Below are 22,285 nucleotides of genomic sequence, written 5' to 3' on the forward strand. Positions count from 1 at the left end.
GTTTCCACGGTCTGAGCGAACGCTGCGAGTGACGCCGGGGGCACAGATGGGTGAAACCCGCTCCCGAGTGGTTGTAGATACCACAAATGTCTCGGGTTAGTGAACCAGCAACGGCGATACTACCTCATGCGCGTCACCCAGCCCCCCCGCCCCAGCCCTCTCTGCCCACCCCCCCCGCAGACCTGGCCCCCACTCGCGGCGATGGGAGCGGGCGGGGGGGGGGCTGGCGGCCGCCGGGGGCACGGCAGGGTCGGGGTCCCGCTGCCCTCGGGGGGAGCGCTGCCCCGCGGCGCGCCAGTGGGGGGAGGAGGAGGAGATGGAGGAGGAGGAGGAGGAGGAGGAGGAGGAGGAGGGACAGGGACAGGCTGTTCCAGCCGGGGCTGGCCGGGGCAGGGCTCCTCGGGGCGGACTGGGGCAGCGCTCCCGCCCGCCGGGACCGCGGCGGCCGCACCTTGACCGCCGCCGGCGCCACCAAGGTCACTGCAGCGGCGCCACCGGGGGGCTGGGGGGGCCTCTCCTCCCGGGGAGGGAGCGGGGGTGGCGGGGCAGCGGCAGGGGTTAGGGGCAGGGGTTAGGGGGGCAGGGGCCGGGCCGGGCGCTGGCTGGGGCTGGCGAGGCACAGGGCGCAGCCCGGCCAGGGGTGGCAGCGCCGCTCGGGGGGAGCCCGGCAGCCCCGGCGGGGGGGGCAGCGGCAGGGACGTGCCGTCGGGGAGGCTCGGACCCCCCGGCACCCTGGGTCGGGAGGGCTGAGGGGAGGGGGGGACCTGCAGCCCGGGGCGTCGGGGCTGAGAGCACGGGGGCAGGCTGGGCAGCGGGCACGGTACTCCGAGGTGCCGTCCTGCAGGGCTGCCCCTAACCCCGAGCTGGTGCTGTAGGGTGGATCTGTGAAGACGGGGAAGATGCCAGAAGGGGAGAAGACAGGGCAATGTAAGCAAGAAGAGGAGCAGGAGCAGAAAGAAGAGGAGCGGGAGGGTCTCATCGAGTTCTACGGGTCCTACCAGGAGCTCTTCCAGTTCTTCTGCAGCAACACAACCATCCACGGGGCTATCCGCCTGGTGTGCTCCAAAAAGAACAAGATGAAGACAGCCTTCTGGTCTGTTCTCTTCTTTCTCACCTTCGGCTTAATGTACTGGCAGTTTGGGATCCTCTACAGGGAGTACTTCAGCTACCCTGTCAACCTCAACCTCAACCTTAACTCCGACAGGCTGACCTTCCCAGCCGTGACGCTGTGCACACTCAATCCATACAGGTACGAAATAGACTCCTGGAGCTGTCAACTGCCTTTACTTTTGCTGTTGTAGGATAAAAGCATGTATTCCTGTTCTCCTCGTGGTCCTTGACCATCCCCTGGTAGCAGTGCGGGTGGGAAGGATGCTCTTTGACAGGCCTTTGCCGCTGCGGGGCATGCACAATAAGGCAGGTTTGTTTAGGGAGCTCTGCTGGGTGCCATGTGTCAGCAGGCTGCACCATAAACCCCGCTGGGCAAAAGCAGATGCCTTTACTTCTCTCCTACAAGGATGGTAGCCTCCAGCAAGGGGTTGGATTTGCAGTGGGGCAGCAGGAATGTCCTGAATCACCCCAGCAAACTTTGCTGAATGTCTAATTCAAGCTAAACCCTCGAGTTCCTCTCCCCCCGCCCCCCCCCCCCCCCCATCCCCGTACAGGTACAGTGCCATCCGGAAGAAGCTGGATGAGCTGGACCAAATCACCCATCAGACGCTGCTAGACCTTTATGACTACAACATGTCTCTGGCACGAAGCGACTGGTCCATGCAGTCCACACGGAAGCGTAGCTCAAGGAGCCTGCTCCACCACGTCCAGCGCCATCCACTGCGAAGGCAGAAGCGGGATAATTTAGTCAACCTGCCAGAGAACAGTCCCTCAGTGGACAAGAATGACTGGAAAATTGGTTTTGTTCTGGTGAGATCCCTAGGTATCCTGTGTCCTACCCACTCCAGTCTCTGCCTAGCTACTTCTGTCTTGTTAGACCCTTGGCCATGCCTTTGCCTACGTAGAAGTCTCATTAACCTGCGCCAGCTTTCACTGATGACAGATAAAAGTAGAGCTGAATCCTTTGCCCAGTGCAATCCTGCTCCCCAGGTCCTGTCCCTGCCCACACGGGCCCCAGGAGCCTTGTCCACATCAGTGCCCATCTTTTCCTAAGAAGAGCAGGGAAACCTTGTCCTTCCTGAAGGCTACATCAGCCTTGCCATTGCCTTTGGGGAGCCATTTATTAACATCAGGGACAATGTTGCCCGTAATAGCAAAGGGGAAAGTACTGGATGGCTGTGGGCCACCTGAAATGTGGCCATGGCCCCATTTGCTCCTAGGTAGCAGCTGCTTCGCCCCAGGCTATCTGTGCTTGCATTTAAAAAGGCACTGAAGGACTGAAGCTAATTGCTTGCCAGGTAACTGGAGTTCCCACAGGATCACAGGCCTTTTGCTGAACGCACCCTGGAGGAAGGGCTCCCCATGCAAGAATTCAAAGCTTCTGGTTTTATACCAGGTAGAATTTCTGCTGCGGCAGATCGTCCTGCACACCTCGCTGTGACTTGTTGCCTCCTGGGTTTTGCTCAGCCTTGCTTGTTCTCCTGGTGTTCCACCAAGGAGCTGCCCTGGGTTCACTTTTTCGCATCCTGCTGGTCACCTGGCTGAGCACATGAAGCCTGTGGAGCATTTCGCCTCCCTCGGGTTCCCCTCCTGCCCGTGCTGAGGGAGCACAGCTAGCCCAGCGGCACAGCCTGGCCTCCTGGCTACTCTGACATGGCTGGTTTTCTCCTTCTCTTCTCAACAGTGCAGTGAAAACAACAAGGACTGCTTCCATCAGGCGTACTCCTCAGGGGTGGACGCTGTGCGGGAATGGTACAGCTTTCACTATATCAATATCCTGGCGCAGATGCCTGATGCAAAAGCCCTGGATGAGTCTGACTTTGAGAATTTCATCTACGCCTGCCGCTTCAACGAAGCAACATGTGACAAGGCGTAAGTGGTGGAAGCATCCCACCAAGTCCTGCAAACACCCCTGGGTTGTGCCTGGGTCCCAGGGGAGTCAAGAAACCCACATCAGAGAACCTCTTTCCTAAGGCAGGATTGTTCCTTGTCCAGTTCATGTTGTCTCAAGTGATGTTTCTTGAGTCTTTCCCATGGGTCGTGCTCACCAGGGTGACCTGGAGCTGTGTACCTTGGAGGATGGTTTCGTCTTGTCCGGAGTTTCCCACAAATGAGAGTTATCCTGGTTACAAACCCCAGAGCAGGGGGAGATGCATAGTGCAGGTCTGTTCTGCTCCCTGCAGCAGGGCAAAGTGGCAATACCGGCCCACAGACTGGAGGAGGAGAAGAGAGTTATTACAAAAAGACAGGAAAAAAAGAATCTATCTTGCTTCTCTCCTGCCATTATTGGTCAAAAAGCCCCAAAGAGGTAGCAGAATGAGACCCCTTAGCAAGGGAGGAAAAGTGACAGGAAGAGTTCAGAGTTTTGACAATATTAGGAAGATCATACAGCAATTGCTGGTACTGCTAAACCCCATTTGGGCTCTCAAGAGTTAGCAGTATGAAAAACCTGGTGTAAAAACTCATCCAGCTCCAGGACATTTGTTACAGCACATTTTAATCGCTGTTCCCGGTTCAGGCAAGTTTACACAACAAATCCTGCCTGCCTGTGTAAGCCCCCTCCCTGCAGGTGACAGACAGAGTTGTTCCTTTGGGAAAGCCCTTCCCCTTGGTCTTGCCACCCTTCTCACCCCCCCTGAACGCTTCTGTTCTCCTCCCAGGAACTACACCCACTTCCACCATCCCTTGTACGGGAACTGCTACACCTTCAACGACAACAGCAGCAGCCTGTGGACATCCTCGCTGCCTGGGATCAGTAACGGTGGGTGAGAAGCACTCTGGTGAGTAAGAACAGCTCAGCTCGGTGCTCCCCAGGAGTTACGGGCATCCTGCTGTGCTTGGCACTGGTGGTGGCAGATCGCAGCCCTGCCCAAGCTCAGTTTTCGCCCCTGTGGAGGTGGCTGCCCCATGGACCTGGCCATCCCTCACTGCTGCCCCACTGAGCTCTCTCTTTCCCACCAGAGCCTGGTCCTTAGGTCGTTGCTCCCTCTAGACCCGTGCTGGCCCTTGCTGAAGTCCCCTGTTGAGCTGTAGTGCTGTGCCTCCCAGAGCCTGGTCTTCACCCCTTCCTTCCCCATTTTGCAGTTGTCAGCAACTGACCCGTTTGTGTTCCCAAACCCCCAAGCCCAACCTTCAGGCATTCCTTCCATCTGGCTCCGAGTCGCTCCATGAAATCTCTCTCAGTTCCCGGTTCTGCTTTTGCTAAGCCACAGTGAAGAACCCCCGTTTTCTCTGGCCTCTCCTGGAGCCTCCAGCCACCCTCCGTTGGTGCCTGGCTTTGGTGCAGCCCTGGGTTGATGTTGGTTGATGTTCCTCTTCCTTTCTCTCTTACGCTCACTTCTAACCATCCTGCTCTCTCCCACTCGATGGCCAGCCATGACCTCCCGTGCTCTCTGGCATTCCCTCAGGTCTCTCTCTGGTGGTGCGCACCGAACAGAATGATTTCATCCCTCTGTTGTCCACGGTGACAGGAGCCAGGGTCATGGTCCATGATCAGAACGAGCCAGCCTTCATGGATGATGGGGGCTTCAACGTGCGCCCGGGTATTGAGACCTCCATCAGCATGAGAAAGGTGAGGGAGCAGCAGGGGTGAAGAGCCACCGACGTGTGGCTGTGGGGGAGGTTGGACTCAGTGGCTGGGTAGAGGTGGGTTGTCATGGACCCAGTGTGCGTTTAAGGGAGGGGATTAATCATGTGAAGGAAGGGAAGAACAGCTTACTGGGCTGGACGAGAAGTGTTGGGCTGCAGTTCATCAGTGAGCAATGAAATGGAGGGAAGCAGGGGGAGCTGCCAGCCCGAGGAAAGCACAGAGATGCTGATAGACAAGCAGTGTGTGGCATGGAAGCATAGGAAGGGAACAGCACCGTGCCAGTCATTCCCTGTGACCACTGTTCGATATTCTAGGAGATGACTGTGCGTCTTGGGGGCAGCTACAGTGACTGCACAGAGGATGGCAGCGACGTGCCAGTGCAAAACCTGTACTCATCCCGCTACACTGAACAGGTAACCCCACCACTGGTCCTGCCCCAGCCTGTTTCTCTACTTGCCTGAAGCGCTGCAGTCCCCTGACAGCCGTGCTGGTCCATGGGCTCTGTTAACAGCACGATGTGATGCAGGCTGCGGTGGGTTTGGTCCCCTCGTTCAGCCTTTCCCACCTCCTGTGCCCCCCAGGTCTGCATTCGCTCCTGCTTTCAGCTCAACATGGTGGAGCGCTGTGGCTGTGCCTATTACTTCTACCCGTTACCTGCCGGAGCAGAGTACTGCGACTACACAAAGCATGTAGCCTGGGGTAAGTGAGCAGGAGGAATCGTAAAGCTCATGCCCACCTGAACCTGTTTGGTCCACCTCACGTCCCAGTACATCTCCACATTGCCTTCAGTGAGCTTCCTGGTGTGGGACAGCCAGAAGACACTCTTGTCTTGGATGAATTTGCAGAAGGAAACCTCCTCTGGATTCCCCTCGCTGTCGCACGTCTCCTTTTGCATGCAGGTAACCGCAAGCTCACTGGGATTTTTACTTTCTCTGCTGCTCAGGCTACTGCTATTACAAACTCCTGGCTGAATTCAAAGCTGACGTGCTGGGCTGCTTCCACAAATGCCGGAAACCTTGCAGGTAAGTTGGATTGTCAGGCAGACTGGAAACTGCTCCTAGAGGAGCTGGAAAGCATTCGCTGGCCATGGCAAAATCCTGAGTCAGTAGCTGAGCCGCAACCCAAAAATTCTGTTTCTCCCATCAGGAAGGCAGAATGGCTGAGGAGCATCGGTGGCAGCTTGGGGCTCAGCACAAGGACTGTGCAGAGGCTTGGTGGGAAGCGGGCAGGACTCAGCACGGGAGGGCGTCCCAGGCGGGCCTGGGGCTTGAGGGACCTGTCCCCGTGACTCCGGCAGCGCCAACAGCTAACGCAGCCTCTTGTCTTCCAGAATGACGGAATACCAGCTGTCAGCTGGATACTCCCGCTGGCCTTCTGCTGTCTCAGAGGTAAGAGGGGGTGTCCCAGCCCCCCAGCACAGCTCTAACCTCCCACTTGGTCCTTCCTCCACTGGCACTAAACCTATGGGAGGTGACGGTGGCCATGTAACACAATTGCTTGTGCTTGCATTTCAGGACTGGGTTTTTTACATGCTTTCCCAACAGAACAAATACAATATCACGTCCAAGAGGTGAGACCCCCTAAATGGAAGTTGCGTCCAAACCAGAAACCATCCCAGTGGAGTGGGTGTGTGTTGGGGGTCAGAGTTAAGATTAAATCACTGATGAGAAGTAATTGGTTATGGGACCCGGGGACAATGCCGGTGGATTTGGGTCAGAGTAGAGAGACACTGAGACTTCCGCAAGGATTTGGAACCCAAGTGAAGAGTTTGAAAAGGGTCAGATGCTGGTATGAAAAGGGCAAGCCCCAGGTGGCTGCTGTGTTGTCTGGAGTCATGGTCAGGGCTTGTGGACGAGTGGGAAGGAGGACAGCCACACGGGAGTTTGGACTGAGCCAGCGCAGGATGCCCTGAGCATCAGGTTTGACAGTGCAGTCCCAGCAGTGCACTGTAGGTACCAAAGGCTGCGTCTAGCGCAGAATGAGGGAACAGAGATGGGGAATAAGACCTTTGGGTGGTCTGTGTGGAAGGGGGATGGAGGGCAGAAGGGGACAGAGAGGACAATTACTCTTGGTGAAGAAATGTAGGCATTGTGGATTCAGAGTTACTGAGCCCCATCTTTCATTTACAGGAACGGAGTTGCCAAAGTGAATATCTTCTTTGAGGAGTGGAACTACAAGACCAACGGGGAGTCTCCAGCCTTCACGGTACACACTTCTCCACCGTGTCTTCTCTAGCCACCCATTTGCCCAGTGTTCCCCCATATCAGCAGGCGTCTGTTCCAGCAGCATCGCCAGCCATTGAGTATTTTCCTGTGGCAGGGTGGGAGGAAGCCCCCAGCACCACGGGGACACTGCAAGTGGGAGCAAGCAGGGAGGCAAAAGGCTCGGATGCGGGCTGTCCTCACTCCCCCTGCTCCATCCCTTGCAGGTGGTGACTCTGCTGTCCCAGCTTGGGAACCAGTGGAGTCTCTGGTTTGGATCTTCTGTCCTGTCTGTGATGGAGCTTGCAGAGCTGATTCTGGATGTCATTATCATCACCTGTATCTTGGCCGTACGCTGGTTCCGTTCTCGGCAGCAACTTTCTCCACCGGGACCCCCTCCCAACAGCCAGGATAACACTGCTTTCCAAGACGAGGTGCCAGCTCTCGGTGCTCCTCACCGCTTCACTGTTGAGGCCGTAGTGACCAAGCTGCCATCCTACAACAGCCTGGAACCACGCGGGCCAAGCAGGGACGGCGAGCTGGGACATGAGTGAGGCAGTGGCTTGTTTTGCAGTTCAGAGCAGAGGCTGCACGCTTTTTGTCTGTAGGACCTGCAGTTCCTTCTGCTAGGGTGCCCTGTCTGGGCCAGAGCAGAAGACCACACTGTGGTTGCCCTGGGTTTGTTGCTTTCACTGCTGTAGGTGAATTCTTCAGTCTCATAAAAACACTATTGCTCTGGGGGTCACCAGGGGTGAGAGTTGATCTAGTGTCTGTATGGGGGAGATGTCCACTTGGTTTCCTTACACTCCTCATGCGTGCACACCTACACGTGCATGCGTGCTTTCTCTTCCAAGCAATGAGGATGCTGCCACGGTTCTGGTCTGTCGTTAATTAGAAGGATTGGCTGCTGTGAGTGGCCACCTCTGTGGTATGGCGGGACAGGAGCATAGTCTCAGCTGGGGTACAAGCCTCTCAGCAGGCTGAGCTTTGTTAAGCTTTCCCTAAGGCTGGAAGCTGGTTGCTCTTCCCTAGTTGTTCACGTCCAGCTCTGACCCCAAGACCAAGCCACCCACCTTCTCCCTGCCAAGGAGAGGCTGCTTGCATTGCCCTGGGCGACGGCACCCACGGGCAGACTCTCAGTCCATGTTGCGCACAATACTCCGGGGATACAGTCGATACTTGTGCCGCACTTGGGTTGGGACAAAACACCTGGCAGAACCGGGGCTGCCTTTTCAAGCTGCCTGTATGGTGCCAGTACACCTTGGGCGCACAGCAGCCTCCTCCGTGATACCCACACAGGGCATGCCCAGCTATTTGGTCGTTTGTCAAAAGATCCGGGATAAACAACTTTCACTTGCTTGGCCCTCCCTGCTTTCAGGAGGGAATTTTGGCAGGACTATGCACACCCTCAAAAACATCCCAAACTAGCTCTGCTGCCATGAGATCCCGCAAAAAGAGGGTCATAATAGCACTGGTCATGCAGCACCTGCTCTGCAGCATTCACCCTGCTCTGGTCACCCACCAAGGCGCTGCTGATGGCGAAGCGCAGGGGAAACGCTACAGGTTTAATCCAAAATCCTTCCGGGGAAAGCTTTAGCCGACTGGAATGGACCACATAGGCAATCAAGGCCAGGACCAGGACAGTCCCCTCAGGAGCTAATTTGGGGATCTTTGCATAGGAGCACACACTTCATTTCTTGCAGGAAGCTTGCCATGCTGTTTTATACAAATACTCGAGCCTCCCACTGCAGTGGTGTTTGTACAGCGCTTTATGGGGTATCAAAGAGCAAGGGTGATGTCCTGAACAAACAGGATTATCCACTTGACAGGACACAAACACGGATACCAGAATTGAAGCCTATAGTTTAGGCAAAGATCTGTGGTGCCATGCACCCAATCACATCGCAAAGGGCCTCTTTTGAATTTAAAAACTTTTGTAAATCAAACAAAAGAAAAGCCTCAGATATTTTAAAAATTCAGGTAGATGCACTGCCCTTGGGAAGATGGAGGATTTTACTGCAGGATATAAACTGTTGCCTAATTCTTCCCTCCGAGATGCTAAAACACATCTTGTTGCACTGTTCGTGCCTCGATTACCTACATGCATTTTCCGCTTCCCAGCGGAGAGTGATTTTCTTCCTCCTTGCAGACATGAACACTATATTCTTTATTACCCAAATATTTATGTTTTTTCAGATTTTATCCCAGTGCTCGGCTGATGCCCCTTGTTTGGAACTGAAGATGATGCCTCTCTGCTGGCAGTAGAAGGGAGCGATGGTGCGGGTTTGTGGGGGGTCCTGGGGCAGCCCAGCAGGAGGGAGAGCCCTGCAACCACCAGCACTGAGAGGTGTGGAGGCATGTGTTCCCCCTGGCAGGCCCCCACTGGAAAAAATAAATAATCAGGACTCCTACAAATATGAAAATAAAAAAAATCCACTTTCTGTGCTTATGGGTGATTTTAAATGAAGTAAAAGAGAGTGAGTAACCAAAGAATGAAATCTTAAAGTTGCCTAATGAAGGGGCTTTGATATTCTGTAAAAATACTGCCCAAGAGGCAGAGTTAAAAGCTAGATTTAAAAAGTAGCCTTGGTCCAAATTAAGAAAAAGGAAGGCAAAGGGAAGAGTTGGGAAGCGGCAGCCCCAGCCCCGTTCTTGGTCCTGACTCCAGCGCTGCAGGTGCCACCTCAGTGGTTTCTAGCACATGAACGAGCAAAAACCTGACACTGGGCACACAAAAGCTGCTTCACAAAACCACCTCTGAGTCAGGAAAGAGCAGGTGCAATGCTTAAACCAGCCTCTGTAGATCATAAACATATGATGATTCATACTGTGAGCGTGATCTTTCCTGAATAACAAGACGCAATTCTTCACATCACGTGGGACCGTGTGATAACCATAAAATTGATGTGACCCACTGCATCACACATCGTTAAGTGGGTAATTAAAGGAAGATTAATCAGAGGCACAGCTACTTAAAACATTAAATTCTCTTCAACATCATAAAGAAATAGCTGTAGAAGGCGATGTATTCTCTTGGGGAAGCTTGCACCGTATCATCCCGCTCTTCTGTAAAAGCATTAAAATGCAAAAAGATGAGCTTTGACTGACAAACTCAGAGTAACGGCCCCACTCCGGGTAGCTGTAACAGCCCCTACAAACACAAAGCTGTTACCCAAAGCTGGTAAATGGATTAGCCCTGCCTGTCCTAAGGATCTGTGCAAAAATTACCATCGTGGGAGAAATGAGGTGACCTCCCAGGAGCGTCCTGACACCTCTCGTAGGCTGAGACCAGTTCTCAGGGGCGCACGGTGAGCTCAGTCTAGCTGGAAACAGGAGGCAAGTCCAGCGGTCTGCGGCGAACATCAGAACCTGAGCATCCCCATGCTTGCTGTGCATGTATATACATTGATGTACGTACAGTATTATATTGAACTCCATTTATTTTCATCTTTCTATACCTTAATTCTACATCTACCAAATAGAAGTAATAGTATCTTTTATAGAAATACTAGTATCTTTTAACCTCAAGTGCACCTCTAGTGCTGCAAAGATAAATTCATTATTGGCTATGAAGCCCCCAGATACTTAGATGATATGTATACTGAAAAACCCTATAAGGAAAATAACAACTCAGTATTCACCTCAGGATGTAAGTATTGTGATAAAAATGAAATGAACAGGGTAATGAGGATTAAAAGAAATCGAGAATGGCTCCTATCTGGCCTATACACTTCACCAGAGCATTCACGTTCCTTGAAAATATTTTTCTGCTGTAACATGATATATAACTGTAACACTTTTGACTCCAGCATATGGATGCAAACTTTTCTGAGATTTTTTTGTTAAGATTTTTTTTCTTTTAAATGGAGTGTTTCACTGAGAATGTGAACCACTACAGAAAAGGGAAGAACGTGTGCGTTCAGAGGGCTCTGTAGGTCAGCAGAAGGCAAAGCGCAGGTCTGGGCAGGGGTGAGAGCCGAGGGGTGTACGTCCTCCAGAGTCGCAGGCACACGAAGGGGCACAGCAAACCTGCAAGGAGCAACTGCAGGTTGCAGGACACCGGAGAAAAGCAGGTTGTGTCCTTTTCGACTGGGAGCATCTGCCGTGCAGGGGGAAGGTGGAGATGCAGGAATACAAGTGCTCGCAGGGAAAAGGGAAGTGCAGGAGGAAAATCATTTTGTGGTGAAGCTGGCGCATTAAAGGGGCTTGTTTTGGGGGACTAAGCAGCACAGAAGCGGGTAGGTTCTACATGCCTAAGGAACAGAAGGAAGATGAGAAAAGGGAAGGTTTCTATGGTGGGGAAATTACAGAGGAAGAAGAGGGATGAGTTTTTAGGAGCTTAAAGAGGATTTGTGGAAGCGTCTGGTACTGCTGAAATACAAGACGAGAGGCGAGCGCTTCTGGGATGGGGAACAACGTGCAGAGATGGGGTGTGAGGGGCCCCAGGGTCTGTGGGGCCACGGTGGTGGCACATGTCTCTGAGTAGGGATAAGAGCACTGGGAAGTCCTACGCCAGCAGAGAAAGGGGTACGGACAGTCCCGGAAACGCAGGGACACCGACATTTGAGGGGTCAGGTGAATTTGGAGGGTCTAAGAACCTCCAAGGAAACGTGGAGTGGGATTGGGGGAATGGAAAGAAGTACTGGAAGAAAAGAAAGAATGGCCAGCCCCTCCAGGGAGGAGGGAAGCTGAGCACAGGAGTGAGAAGGCAGGGACCACGAGGACAGGGAGCCATGGGCAGGCACACCCTGCTGGCTGCCGAAAGCTCGCTCCTTCAGAGCTTAACAGCCACCATTTGACAGATACTAAACCAATTTTTCCCTCCTAAGAATTAGGATAATGAGGAAATGCATGGAAGATGTAAGTGTCTAGAGAAGCTAGACAAATGATAAACCATCACTTCAGAAAATAAGCAATACATTTAGAAGAAGAAACTGCTCGCTGGAGGGCTTGGAGAAGCCAGGCAGATGGGTGCAAGGTTTGTCTGCACGGACCAAGCCCGAGGAAAGGGTTACGAGGCTTTTGGGACAGGGTCAGGGAAATCTAAGGGGTGGAGATGTGCTGCATCAAGAAATGAGAAGGGCAGCAGTGCCCTTGAAGGAGGGGAACCACAGAGATCAGGGTGGCCATTTCCCTCTGGTAGTTCTGTACACTTACCAGCGGGCAGTATTTGAAGGTGAGCACAAGAGGGGAAAGCACCTTCAGCCTCCCAAGTACATGCTTAAAGGTGATGGACTAAAAAAAAAAAGCTGGAGATTATGGCAAATTTATTTAAAAAAAGAAAAAAAAGTACAAGTTCTCTTCCAAAAAGCAGCCTGGCAGAAGAGAACACGAAAAGAGTCATTTTGGCCTCTGCAAGGGTCATTTAGTGGGTCTGTGCAGCGAAGAAAGGGGTGTTAAGGGGCTGTTCATCCTGGAAACCCTGGGGAGCAGATAAGGGTGTTCTAAGTATCTCCAGCAAAAGCTAGGTCAGAGGTCACCTGAAGGCTGAAGCACACCTTTATTCTGGCCTGTAAGCAGGGCAAGTTTTGTGAAGGGATCCAGTTCTCCCAAGAGGAAGCACTGTAAGCAACGTGGAAGAAACTGGGCTGTACTCACGTATCCAACAAGCACAGCTCAGCTGCCTGTTTTGTAAAACCTGTATCTTTTTCTGTTGCATCTCTCAGAGAGTAATTATTTGCTTAGAGCTCAGAAGAAAGATAAATCCTCTGTACATTCCCCATCACTGCCTCTCTACCACCAAGTTAAGACTCCCAGCCCCAGCAGATCCATCCCAGCACGGAGCCATCACTTCAGAGGGAAGCTGGGTCCATTGAACTAGCACTGATGCTGTGTCCCTGTGCCGCAGGCAAACCTTTCCTCTTCACCCCCACCACTCAGCTACCCTTCTGCTGAACAAGGCGACACCATGCCCCGCTGGTGAGAGCGGAGCTCACGCATCCTCCGATCAGGTTTAAGACCTGTCCATTAAGAACAGTATAGCTGAGGCTTTTCTCCCACCAAAACTGAAGGCATCAGGATGAAGCAGATCCTCTGGGCGCTGCACGTCTAAAGACAGAGCTTGAATTCCTAAGGAGAGGTATGAAGAACTGCTCTGCCACAGTCTTGGTCTTGCTCTTAGTGTGCACATTTAAATCCAGGTTTTGTCCAGGGTAGAAGACTCCGCAGGGGCAGCAGAGACGCCGGTGCTTTAAAGGATGGCACCTCAGAAGGCAAGACCCCAGCAGAGCACGGTAAACGCCTACTGGAGGATCTGTAGCTAGACAGGCAACTCTCCGCAAACAGACTCAGGAGCTGATTGCAGCCCTGGGCAACTGCCAGCAGCATGGCCGGACCCAGCCCAGCCCCCTGCCCAGCGCTGGAAAGCCAGCACCAAGCCCCTAGGTCTGGCTCGGGACAGCAGCGAGCTGGAGTCAGCAGGCTGGGAACGCGTCTGTGCAAGGAAGGGCTCTCCCTGCCCCTACACGGACAAGGCTGAGAGCCAACAGGACGTAACCTGGCAGGAACTGCAGCCCAGCAAGTTCATTCTGGGTCACGCAGGCCTGAGCCGCGCTGCAAGTTCAGGCTATACGTGCCCACTGATCCGCCAGCCACACGGCCACCCGCCGCCCCAGGGAGGCTTCCATCCTTCAGAGAACGAGCCTTGCCGCGCCGCTCGATCCTCCGCTGCCCGTGCTGCCCACTGCCCACGGTGCGGCTTACGCCGGGCAAAAAGCAGAACCACAAGCCCCAGCGAGTACTTTTACAGCCTGAGGTTTGTAAGAGCAGGGGCAGATAAAGGCACAAGCACCTCGTTTTAAAAGAAGTGCACTGGACAAAGCTCTGTCATTTCTTTTTGATGAGCTCCAAGCGTACAGCGATGCAAAACGAGCGGGCGCTTACCTTCACTCCAGCCATGCGCCAGGACACGCTGCAAGCAGCGCCCTACCCTCGGAGGTCTCCACTTGGATCCTGAACGCTTACCCGACAGCAATGGAGAATTGTTTTCTGGGTTTAAGGCTAGGTTATCGAAAACCAAAGGCAGCACAGCCTGAGGAACCAGAGCTACCAGTAACACTCCCACTGGGGAGACCACCTCCCCGTTCAGCACACGGAGGGTCAACACCTGGTAGCTGGCAGCGGAGCTGCTCGGGCACCCAGTCCCCCAGAGCTGCTGTTCATACAACGCGCTACAGACTTACCAGAGTCAGCCCAGCACACTGTTCCAGTGCAACTGGAACCACCACTGGTACAATGGACACCCAGCCCCTGCTGAGGGCCAGAGCTTCAGGTGGGTGTAACAGTATGGAAGCGACAAAAGAGAATAACCATGTACCAAAGAGTTTGGCATCCCCCACCCCTCCCCACCCACTGACAGACCAGACAGACTCAGTAAGGTGGTGAATCGTGTTTCTTAGAGACCATTTCAAGTACATGAGCCGATTACTACAACATGCCAGAGGAGATTACAGTTTATAGAGGAAGGAAATAAACTGCATGTGCGCGAGTGGCTGTAATGCTGTGGGCAGCAGAGTCCCTTGCTTTTTTACTCGGAGGGCCTTGGTGATATTTCTTTTTTTTTTGCCCATGCACAGAGACATAAAGGGAAAGGGAGCAGAAGAGGCAACACACAACATCTAAGAAAAAGAAATGGAAAAGACAGCCTAGGGGGACCTCGGCCCCCAGAAGAACAGGAGGAACAGGGCATCAAAGCTCATTTAGAAGAGTTCAAGAGAACTGCTGGTCTGGGGGCCTCAAGCTCGTATGCCCACCCCCTACAACGATAGCAGCAAGTAGTACAAGCAGGCCCTGGCTCCTCTTCAGTAGATGCACTTCTGACCGTCCATCACATCTCAGTTCCACAGGGAATTAGGGAAGTGCTCAGGGGACGAGGGCTGCTTCACTCCAGATCTTCATCTCTGCCCTCACCCAAGGTGGAGGGGGATGGAATCGCAGGGAGATGAACTCAGCGTAAATGAAATGCTGGGGCATGGAAGTGTGCATGCAAAACCTAGCCCCTTCCCAGGCGCCCTGTGAGGAGGAAGGGGCCTCTACAGCACACCCAATGAAACTAAAAAGCATCCACTCCTCCCGCCTTTTGTACTTCACTCCCATCTGGGATCTCCAGTGATGTTCTCCCCTGCCTCCCCACGTCCCCTTAAGCCTAGACAGATCCCAGTGTATTCTAGAACTGAGGTAGAGCTTTTTAAATTAAAGGAATGCCCTCTTTCCAGTCTAGATTACAGACTACAGCTCAGCTTGTAAAAATAATTTTAAAAAAGGGAGAGACAGGAGGCACATTCCTCAGAAGACTCCACAGAAACCAAGGAACAGGGCAAGTCATTTAACCCCAAGTTTGACAACACATTCAAGAAATTCACAGCTCTTATTTTTGACAGAGGAGAACAAGAGGATTGTGGCTTTCTGTAAGCAGCTTTCCACACTGCAAGTTTACTTCCAGCAGAGGCCACCTTGGATCTAAATTCAAGAGTACCCACAGCGAGTAGGAGGATTTCAGTTGGACAGGCACGATCTCTAGAGATCCAAGCTGCCAAATGGGGACATTTGATGTCACTTTGCAATATCCATGCCCAGAGCAGCATTTCCCTTTCAATCCCTGGCTAACTGCTCCAAGTATTCTCTAACTCCTGCTGAAAGTTAGGGCTTTGTGGTAGCACAAACAGAACAGATATTCTTAACCAGAAAGCTGCATTGCTCCTTCAGTCTGATCAGGCATACCTCCAGCCTCCTCCACCTGCTGCGCAGTGGGCTTCCTTTGACATTCAACCAAGTGACACGAAAGCAACACACCTGTTCCCATTCTGCCACTACCCCAAACTCTTCCAGGAAGCTACAAGGTAGTAGAAAGCCACAGCGTCCCAGCTTGTGTCTGCATAGATGAAAAGAGTATTTGACACACTCCACCAGACTCCTTACTGTTGTTCTTTTGTTCCTTCTGGCAGGAGCCTTTACTCCCACGTGTACCGTTTAGATAGTAACAAACCTCTTTCACTTACTCTTAGTCTGTTGCACTTGACTGAGGTAATCATGTAGGCTCCCTTTATAACAACTGAAATGGCTATGTTCAGACAGCAAGTCATCTGAAAATAACGACAGGCAGAATAAATCACTTCAAGTGCTCAGCTCTCCATGGCTAGAGAAGTCTAGATCACTACCTCTAGCTCAGTCAGATGTCTCACAATCACCAACCACAGAAACTAACGCCTTTATTTCAGAAGCTCAATGAAAAGCTTAAGTCATGCTACCACTCTTTTTAGGCAGAACACTAAAGCCTCATGTGCTGAAGTCCTTCATCCCCAAAGGCACTGCGTTAAGGCATTCTTATTTTGCTAGAGTCCACACAGGCACTAATTGACAAGCTCACACCCGAAAATAAACCACAAGAATTCCCTGCAGAAGAGTAGGAGCGATAGCTATCCGCTCCTCCTCTACTCCCCCTCTTCCTCTAAATGCAGATGACCCGCCCTAAAGCTGCAGCAGCTGTTGAAGAGTCTAACCATGTGCAGTAGAGCGCTTCAGAATCCTATAACGGAAGACAATTAAACCAATAAAGAATCAATGAAGAAGCTAGGTGGAAGGGAAGGGGAGGAAAGATTCAGGATAAGAAGAAACAGGCAAGGTGACAGGGGACAGTAAGTTGCAGACGGAAGGAGCTACCTTCAAGGAAAAAAGTAGACTGGAGACAAAGCAATAGGAAAAAGAAAAAGGAAAGAACAAAAGGGCAAGTTACACCCAAGGTCCTCAGAGCCCTCCAAATCCCCCACCAGGGAAGGGGACGGGCCAACCCACCCACTCCAGGGTAAATGCCCCCTCATACTTACAGGTTTACCTGACCCGCAGACAAAATTTTCCATTTCTAGAGTGACGACCACCCCCAATTCCGTCTGTTATTATGTAAGTGTAACCATTTCCACAGCAAGCTGAGAGTTCCAGCACCACCATTACCTCCCTTCCCCAAGGACTGAAGGTAATGCCTTATGCACCTAAGACCCTCCAGAGCTCAACCAAAAAAGGAAGAGTTTTAAGGACTCTAGAGCTGGTGCTTCTTCACCTTTGAGCCTGGGCGTTTTGGTACGTACTTACATCACCACCACCAAAATGGCACAAATCACTCCCATCATGATCAATCATCTGGAGAGAGAGATTGTCAAAGAGTAAAACTCAGAACAATGACAACGTTCCCATTTTCCCTGATAGCCACCAAACTAAGCCAGACCCTCAAGTAGGACAGCGCCATGGCCCCAAAGTCTGTCCACAGCAAAAGAATCCTAAGCATTTGAAACCATTAAGTCCCAGTATCCTCTCAAAGCCCTGCAGGAGACAGCTAGCCCAGTTCCGTCTGACAAGGACATGAATGGTGCTAGGAAACCACCTTGCAGTTCGTCCACCAGTACTTCCTTTTGAAGTTTTTGCTGGCGCTACTTTTCAAATTGTGAGGCACCAGCCTGAAGTGCATCTGCCCCGGTCAGCTAGCTCTGACAGCTTTCTGGTCTCGTTCCAGCACCTTGTCTACATTTACACACATATATCAACTACCTGCAGGGGAAGAATAGAAGCAGCAGTTGTGTTGGTAGAAGAAGAGTGAAAAAAGAGTAACGTGGCCAGTAATCTACACTGAGATACAACAAGTGGAAACACCCTGAACAAGGTAAAAAGGTCAGGGGATGAAACAGCTTTCAGCTATTGCCTACTTGAAGTGAGGAAAAAAAAAAAATAATCCTAGACCTCCTGGTTGAAGTATTGGCTTAAGTACACTTTAAACCGGGTTTTCAGCCCACATTCTCCTGGTTTTAGAAGCCCTGAAATACAGCAAGCCTAAGCCACAGCCTCACGAGGGCAACCACCCGCTGCCTCCCAAGAACTGCAAAAATAATGTGGAGCTACATGCTGGTGTCCCAGCAAGGCACACGGCACCACTGCACAGCCCCGCTCCACCCAACCCTGGGCACACAGCCAGCCGCCCCCCACAGCAGCCCTGCCGGTGGGCAGGCAGGGACCCGAGCAGCTCGGGGTGCCACACAGCTTTGCACCCACACTTGGCACGACAAGACGCACCATACCAGCTACCAAAATCTAACAGGGCTGCTCCTTAGAGGTCGTATCTGGATTTAAGCTGCTTTGGAACGAAACTGATCTCTCTCACAGCCCTTTTAGAGCTCTGCCATCACACTGAGGAGTATGATGGTCTGTGGCATTTGGCGTGAGAAGAGCGGCCACTCGCACAGCCACAGACACCTGTCAGGACCATCGCTCGCTGCAGCGGGAGGGAGGTGAGCCCAGGCTGCCTCCGGGCTGCCAGCGCGGCTGGCAGGGCTACCAACCTCCTTCACTTGGGCGTCTGCTGCAGCCGCGCTGGCTCTGTGCTCAATGGGGGACTGGCGGGGGGACCCCCACCAGGGGGCCCCCCTGGGGCAGCCCCTTCGGGGGCCCCGGGAGCAGGCTGCTGAGCTGGATCAGACCTAGGGTGCCACACCAAAGAAAAAAAAGTCAGGGGGACAGAGGGGACCCCCCAACCCCCCCACTCCCGTGCCTTCCGCTGCTGGGGCAGTGCCAGCAGCAGCCCCGAGGGCCCGCACGCCCCGGGGAGCTCGGGGGGGCCGGCCGGCCGGCCCCGGGGCGGGCGGGGGGGCGCGGGTAGGGCCGTGCCCGCCGCTGCAGCCTCCCGGTGGCCGGAGGTGCCGCAAGGACCAGGAGAACGGAACGGAACGGACGGGACGGGCCGCACCGACGGGAAGACGCGGCAGCCCCCGGGCGCCTGGACACGGCGATGGCAGCCGCTGGGTGTGGAGCGACGGCCCCACGGACCCACCCGTGGGGCAGAGCCCACGCACCCACAGCACCCACGCACACGCGGGGACCGCCCGGGGGCGCGGGGGCGGTGCGAGCAACCTGCCTGCGGCTGCTGCAATGCGCCACTCGCCCCGCCGGCTGCCAGCGCCGCCGTCTCCGCGGGCCCGTCCCACCACCACCCACCTCACCCACACCGCTCCAGCCGCGACCATGCCGCCCACTCACATCGCCGAGGCAGACCACACCCCCGGGCACGCCGCAGCGGTTAGGTCCGACCCGCACCCTACCGCAGAACTCCCACAACCACACCCCACCGCCGGGGCCCCTATTTATAGGAGGTGAGACCCCGCCCCTAGAGCCACAGCCAATCATAAGTAGCCGCACGAAGGGAAAGCGCCCGCAGCCCTATACTAGCACCGCCTTTCTGCTCCTCCGCAGCCATCAGTGCCCCGCGGCCTTGCCGGGGGGAGGAGCCCTGTGAAGCCGAGTCCCACCCCTTCCCTGGCGCCAGACCTCCGAGAGGACAAGCCCCCCCCGCGGTGACTCACCCTTGTGACCGCCCAATGGGAGCAGGGCCCGCCCAGCCCCCGCGCGCAGCACGCTCCCTGCACGCGCCCCGCGCCCGCCCCTACGGAGGATCCCCGGGGTCCGCGCCCGCCACCCCGCGCCGCTCGCGGCTGAGAGCCCGCCTTGGGAGCCCCCGGGTGACCACCCTGGACGGGGGACGGGGCCGCTCCCCCCCAGGGCCCGGCGGTGGTACCCTCCGCAGAGACAACCGGTCCCAGCGATGGGACACCACCCGCCCCCCGCCCCCCCGGGGGGCAAAACCCTCCCCCGGGGCCCCGCCACGGGACCCCCACGGTCCCCGGCAGCCCCGAGCGGGGCCCTGCCGCCGCACAGGGGCCCAACAACACTTCCCCGCCCCACAGTTTGCTGGTGCGGTTCCGGGGGGGCTGCGGGAGCGCCTCCAGCCCCCCCCGCAGGGTGGATGTTGGCCCTGGTTAAGCCGCTGTCCCTGCAATTAAGATATGGCACGGCTGGCTCGCTTCCACTGCGGCACAGCGCGGAGGGGAGCCTGAACCAGCTGACTTCGCGATGCCGCTGCCTGCTGGGGGGAAAACAGGCTCCAACAGCAGCCCCAGCAGCAGCTACCTGCTTGGGTCTCTCCCCCCGCTGAAGATTCTGAGGAGCCTGCTGGATCAGAAGGGAGGATTCTTCAATTCAGGATGAGAATGGAGGCAGGAGCATGCTGGAACAAGAAGTCTCTGCACAGCGGTCGGTGTGGTAAGTAGGGTGACGAGCAACTGGTTTTCACTTACACTGAACTACCTCTTCCTTTCGTAAGCAATACAGGCTGTTAGTAAAGGCTCTTCACTGTGAGATCCGAGCGATTAGTAGGCACACAAGACGTACATTGTAAGTTACAGCCTGGGAGCCCAAAGACCATACAAGGAAGGTGACGACTTAACACAGGGTTGTGACTGGAGCCAGATCATTTGCAGAGGACTACCGGGGGTTAAGGAGCAATCTAGCACTAGCCTCGGCAGAACCGAAGGTTTTTAAGCTGTGCCCTCTGACAAGCTCTGAAGGGGCAAGTCATGGAAGAAGCTTCCATAGCTTGGCAAGCTTCCCACTGCAGTTTGAGGGCTGTTCCAATAACCACTGCAAATAACAGAACATGGAGCTTATGGAATTACTGCCCGGAGCCCTTGCCAAGTTGGTCCTTAGGGACTAAGGTGACTAAAGGGTACAAGATACTTTTCTCTGATGCTTTTCAAGTTTCTGACATACTTTCAGCCAAGGATTTGCTGCCGCTGTGATTTATGTACGCAGTAACCCCCAGGTGCTCTCTTCCAGGTGCTTGCTCAGCCTCCACTTCGATCTGTGCACATTTCCTGGATCCACAACACCTTCTGACAAGAGTGCCACAGGTCTGCCACCCTGCTCCCAGGAACGTGAACTTCAGCTGCTTGAACAGAGACTTTGGCTTCACCTTCCTAAGGCACAGACCTAAAGAAAGTTCTTTTCATTCCCTGCACTTCCAACCAAGTTGTTTTGATGACAGAGTAGCACCGCTCTGTAACAAGATAGATCAGGTCAGCAGATAACTCCCCAATTACCTAGCAGCTGAATTAACAACTACTAGACAGAGGCAAACGCCTGCTCATCCTACAGATTCTTCTGAGTATAGAATGTTCTTTGTGGTGCTGGAGTACAGATGCCAGCTTTGATTCACGGTAACTTCTTTAAATGAACCAATAATGGGTTATGGAAAGCTAGAAGCTAGTTGTCTGAAAACAGTTAAGTGCCTGAATTACTTTTTCAAAGCCTGACTAAATTATAAACAAAAGGCCATTTGGTCAGTAAGTGTTGTTAGTATGGGGTTAAGTCAGAGACTTAACAGAGACAAGTTCTCCCCTTAAGACAAGGGTTTGGTGCATTTCATTAACATCTGAATGATTCACGCTTAATCACAGATAAATGAGGGCAAGGGGGGCAAGCAGCTAGCTGGAAGACATATTAGTAGCACTCTTAGCACTAACTTGAAATTCAGCTGAGAAATATCTTAAGTTGGAGCATAATGAATTGGCAAGTAGAGAACCTAGGGCTCACAGAGACTGAAGGGATGCTAGAAGCCGGCCAAAAAATAGAGGACTCTCAGGTCAAGTTCAGGGATCCAGACTGGAACAGATGTCGGCAAGAAGTACATCAGAAATGATTGAGGGGGCTAACTTGCACAGAGGGAGAAGCTCAGGCCTGGAGCAGCAGCGACCTTGAGACTGGGCCAGAAACGCACAGTGAAAGTTGCTGAAAGCACTGGGAACGCCACCGTGTGAAAACTGGCTTTATTCTGACCGTGATGCCGCAAAACCACACTCCATATGCCAAGCCCACAGCTGCTCCTAGCGGTGCTTCCCGGTGCGATTGAAGCGCTTGTACAAGTAGCGGATCCTTTTGGTTAAGATTGTGATAGTCGTCTATAACATCCGATCTCCCACCACCTGCTTCTTGCGGATGCACCTCTGCAGCTCATTACCCCGCCAGCCTCGCAGCCATCTGGGCCCCTGGATGAGGTTCTTCGGGTGGATATGGAAGCCGCCTGAGGACAGGAAAGTGGAAAGGATAGAGCCGGAGCCCCGGGGGAGGCTGTTCCCAGAGCGCCCGCCGCAGCCCCCCCCTCGCCACGGGAAGAGCCACTCGCCTGCAGATGGGTCCAGCCGCCCTCCCCTCCTGCCCCGGGGCCGCAGCGGGGGGAGGGCGCGCCTATGCCTTACCCAGGATCCCCACGTTATCGTAGACCCCGAACAAAGCCCGTTTTTCCGTCCACCGATCCACCTGCTTGGGCTTCGGCGGCCTCCTTGATGCGGATGGGCCGGGTGAACCCTGCAGGGGCGAGGAGATGGGCACGGGAGAGACCGGGCCGTACAGGGCCGCAGCGCGCCCCGCCGCTGCCGCTGATCCTGCGCTCGGCGCGGAGCAGGGGAGGCGGCCCGGCCAGCAGGTCTCGCCCGGCAGCCTGCAGCACCGCCGCCATCGCGGTGACCCCGGGGACCGCCTCTTCCGGCCGCTGTGGCTGTCGGGAAGCGGAAGGACG

General features: G+C 54.2%; 2 protein-coding genes and 2 long non-coding RNA genes across 4 annotated transcripts; 2 read left to right on the plus strand and 2 right to left on the minus strand.

Moving 5' to 3' along the window:
* Positions 1-351: 351 nt before the first annotated feature.
* On the plus strand, positions 352-9,323 carry SCNN1A (sodium channel epithelial 1 subunit alpha). The gene is made up of 13 exons (XM_037389939.1): positions 352-476; positions 876-1,249; positions 1,665-1,920; positions 2,795-2,982; positions 3,771-3,871; positions 4,518-4,681; positions 5,014-5,112; positions 5,281-5,398; positions 5,643-5,721; positions 6,030-6,087; positions 6,214-6,269; positions 6,829-6,904; positions 7,128-9,323. The coding sequence occupies exons 2-13, from the start codon at positions 900-902 to the stop codon at positions 7,452-7,454; spliced, it is 1,872 nt and encodes a 623-aa protein (XP_037245836.1). The 5' UTR covers positions 352-476; positions 876-899; the 3' UTR covers positions 7,455-9,323.
* A 4,949-nt stretch (positions 9,324-14,272) lies between these two features.
* LOC119149071 lies at positions 14,273-19,169 on the minus strand. Its single transcript, XR_005104566.1, has 4 exons — positions 18,916-19,169; positions 18,222-18,359; positions 17,273-17,436; positions 14,273-17,031 (listed from the first exon to the last, which is right to left on the minus strand). It is a non-coding gene; the product is annotated as an uncharacterized LOC119149071 (long non-coding RNA).
* Positions 19,170-19,306: 137 nt separating this feature from the next.
* Positions 19,307-21,671, plus strand: LOC119149125. The gene is made up of 2 exons (XR_005104577.1): positions 19,307-19,974; positions 20,548-21,671. It is a non-coding gene; the product is annotated as an uncharacterized LOC119149125 (long non-coding RNA).
* MRPL51 (mitochondrial ribosomal protein L51) lies at positions 21,523-22,270 on the minus strand. The gene is given in 3 exon segments (XM_037390074.1): positions 21,523-21,790; positions 21,966-22,101; positions 22,103-22,270. Coding segments are annotated over 3 exon segments (456 nt in total). The 5' UTR covers positions 22,226-22,270; the 3' UTR covers positions 21,523-21,593.
* Between the last annotated feature and the right edge of the window lie 15 nt (positions 22,271-22,285).

Source organism: Falco rusticolus, chromosome 5 (assembly GCF_015220075.1).
Source record: "Falco rusticolus isolate bFalRus1 chromosome 5, bFalRus1.pri, whole genome shotgun sequence".
In the NCBI taxonomy this organism is placed as follows: Eukaryota; Metazoa; Chordata; class Aves; order Falconiformes; family Falconidae; genus Falco; species Falco rusticolus.